Raw genomic sequence first — 2,789 nt, forward strand, 5'->3', positions numbered from 1 at the left:
CTCCAGGATCTCCCTCTGTTTTTTTGGGGTGCCAGGTTTGGGGGTTAGGGGTATGGGGTGGGGGTGGGAAGAGGGGAGGAGGGTGCATGCATGGTGTGTTAGAGGGCGGCGGGGTTTCTTCTCCTGGGGAGTTCGCAAACGCTCTGTTTTCATATTCAACGTAGTTGCTGCCCTGACATCGCACGTTCTCCAAGGGCGAACGGCGGGCGGCAGGGGGTGTCAATGCTGGTGTGGTGGCATGAGTCTGCGACCGAGTTGACCCTGTTTGACCGTGCGAGATCACCTGGATCACGTCTGCCGCCTGCAGCACCTCCTTCGGCAGAGCGAACTCAGCCAGCACAAGCCCCAGCGGCTTCCTCGGCGCCCGCGGCGGCGCCGGCTGCGCGGGCCCCGCGGGCCCCGCCCACCACGCTGGGTCGAGCGGTGCGAGCGCGCCGCGCACGACGCCGCTCGGCAGCTTGAGCAGGCCGCCAAACGGCCCGCGCTGCGGCGGCGGCGCAGCTGCGGACGCAGGTCCGGGGGAGCTGGGCAGGTGGTGCACCGGAGACGGCTGCGCGGTCGCTCCCGCGCGCACGACGGCGTCGCCGCTGACGTCACCGCTGATGTCAGTGCCGCCGCCGGAGAAGAAGCCAAAGTTCTCAAACCAAGAAGAGGCCGCCGCCGCCGCCGCTGCCGCCGGCGCGGGCGCCGCCGCAGCAGTCGCGCCGTTGCGTGACCCCGCCGTTTGCCCGGCTGCCGATGCGGAGGGCAGCAGCGAGTGCATGAGGTCGAGCGTCGCCCGCCGCTGCAGCTGCAGGTCGCGCTCGCTCTCGTCTATCTCATCCGGGCAGTCGGCCAGCGCGTGCGACCGGGGCGCAGGGGCGGCTCCAGACCTGCCCTCCTCCCTCAAACGCGCCGCGTCCGCGGCGGGCGGCCGCGTGGGGCGGCGCCGCACAAGGTGGGGGTGCGGCTTTGGCAGCGCCGCCGCCTGGGCAGGTTGTGAGGACCCGTGCCCCTCTGCCGCCGCGGCCATCAGCACTGCCGCCCCAACAGCCGTGGCGGACGCCACAGCGGCCTCGCTGCCTGCGCCTGTCCCTGTCTGAGGGCCACCGTGACCTTCTGCAGCCGAAACAGATTCAGCCACATTTGACTCATGCTCACTCCAGGCCGCCGCGCTTTCCGCCTCTGCAACCCCCGCATCGCCCACACCCCCTGGAGGGCTCGCCGAGGCTGTCGACGCGGCTGCGACGCCCGCAGCTCCCGGCTCCACCGCCCCACTGCCGCTGCCGCCGCCGCCGCCGCTCAGCCGGTCCATGATGTATTGGTGCCCCAGCCCCGCCGCCGCCGCCAGCCGCGCCCCCACGCTCTCGAGCGACGCGGGCGCCGCCGCGAAGCTGCCGCCGCCCGCGCCCACGCCGCCCACGGCCGTGGCGCCGCTATGCGCCGCCGCGGCGGCGGCGATGCCGGCGGTGGCGGTCGTCGCATCGGCGGGCGGTGTGCGGGCGGGCTGAGCTGGCGATGCTGACGAGGCCTCGCTGCCCGCTTGAAGCTGCTCCGGCGGTAGCTGCTGCTGCTGGTGCGGCGGCGTCGGCGCCGCCTCTGCGACGTCAAAAAACATCGCCCCCAGGCCGTCAAACAGCAGGTGCTCCATAGCTCACGGGATCTTCTGCTGGTGCTCGACGGACACGCGGCCCGCGGCTGCTCGCTGCGCCCTCGCCGCACTGCGCGCGTGCAAATCAGCGCGAGCGAGCGAGGTCACCCGCGCGCCTCTGCGCGGGTGTGCACGCGGTGACGCGGGGTGGAAGGACGGCGTCGCCAGCTATCTCAATGTGATTTGAAATACATGTGGTTAGAGCGGCGCTGTGCGTTCTTACCTCGCTTGCTGGCGCGTCAGCATCGGAGACAACTGCAGCCCAGCTTCTCTCCCCTTCTCAGGTCGCCGTAGCTCGCCTTGGTGGAAGCGCAGTCGCATCCGACTAGTTGTGCCTCATCGTATATACCTTCCCTAGCTGGCGGGGTGGCCAGCATTTATCAGGCGATCCAGAGTCAGATCGTTTGGTGCCGTTGCGCGAGAGACCCGGCATATAAGCAGCCATGGTGCTGTGTGGGCAGACTGGTGGCCTGCTCTTGCGCGGTGGCAAGCGCTGCGCTCGGCTGCTGCGCTCGTACCACGCGTCGAAGGGCCCGTTGGCAGCCGAGCCGGAGCCTGTGCCGCTCTCCAAGCTCAAAGATAGTTTCAACGATGCCACCAGCGTTACATACCTGGAAGAACTCGAGAAACGGTACCTGGACGACCCCGGCAGCGTCGACCGCACCTGGGCGTCGTTCTTCAAGTCCCTCGGTGCGATGCTGCGGCGCGCCCGCTGCGCGGCCGCCGCTGCTTGACACCGTGCCGCGCATTATTCCGGATCGCCGGGCGGCAGCTTAGCCACTGCCGCGCGCCCAGATCTGCCGCGCCCGCGTCACCTCGTGACGCGTCACGCGTCCGCAGCGGCCGCGCCGCGCCGCCCGCCGCCGCGCCCCACCCGTTGCCCGCCTCTGCCCCGCGCGGAACCTTACACCATCAGAGTCGGGCGTCCCCGGGGAGGCGATCGCCGAGGCATATGACAAGTTTGAGAAGGGCGAGGTGCGGTTTCGCAATCTGCGCCCCGTCCTAGCGTATCCTCGGATCTTTTCGCGCGCGGTGCACTTTTTCACAGGGGGATCGGCGAGGTGTCCTCGGGCGCGTGGGCGTGGCCGCCGCGACCACACCCTTGATAAAAAGAGGTTCCCGCGCGCAGCTGGGCGCTCATGTGGCGGCAGGGTGGGCC

At 70.1% G+C, this 2,789-nt stretch overlaps 2 protein-coding genes across 2 annotated transcripts; one reads left to right on the forward strand and one right to left on the reverse strand.

Annotated features, from left to right (window-relative positions):
* Positions 1-98: 98 nt before the first annotated feature.
* On the reverse strand, positions 99-1,630 carry MNEG_14772 (hypothetical protein; the record flags this gene model as incomplete). The annotated part of the gene is made up of 2 exons (XM_014036757.1): positions 99-143; positions 284-1,630. The coding sequence occupies 2 exons, from the start codon at positions 1,628-1,630 to the stop codon at positions 99-101; spliced, it is 1,392 nt and encodes a 463-aa protein (XP_013892211.1).
* A 443-nt stretch (positions 1,631-2,073) lies between these two features.
* On the forward strand, positions 2,074-2,364 carry MNEG_14773 (hypothetical protein; the record flags this gene model as incomplete). Its single annotated transcript, XM_014036758.1, has 1 exon — positions 2,074-2,364. One exon carries the CDS (start codon positions 2,074-2,076, stop codon positions 2,362-2,364), a length of 291 nt encoding a protein of 96 aa, XP_013892212.1.
* Between the last annotated feature and the right edge of the window lie 425 nt (positions 2,365-2,789).

The sequence above is a fragment of the Monoraphidium neglectum genome, assembly GCF_000611645.1.
Source record: "Monoraphidium neglectum strain SAG 48.87 unplaced genomic scaffold scaffold04751, whole genome shotgun sequence".
Lineage (NCBI taxonomy): Eukaryota > Viridiplantae > Chlorophyta > Chlorophyceae > Sphaeropleales > Selenastraceae > Monoraphidium > Monoraphidium neglectum.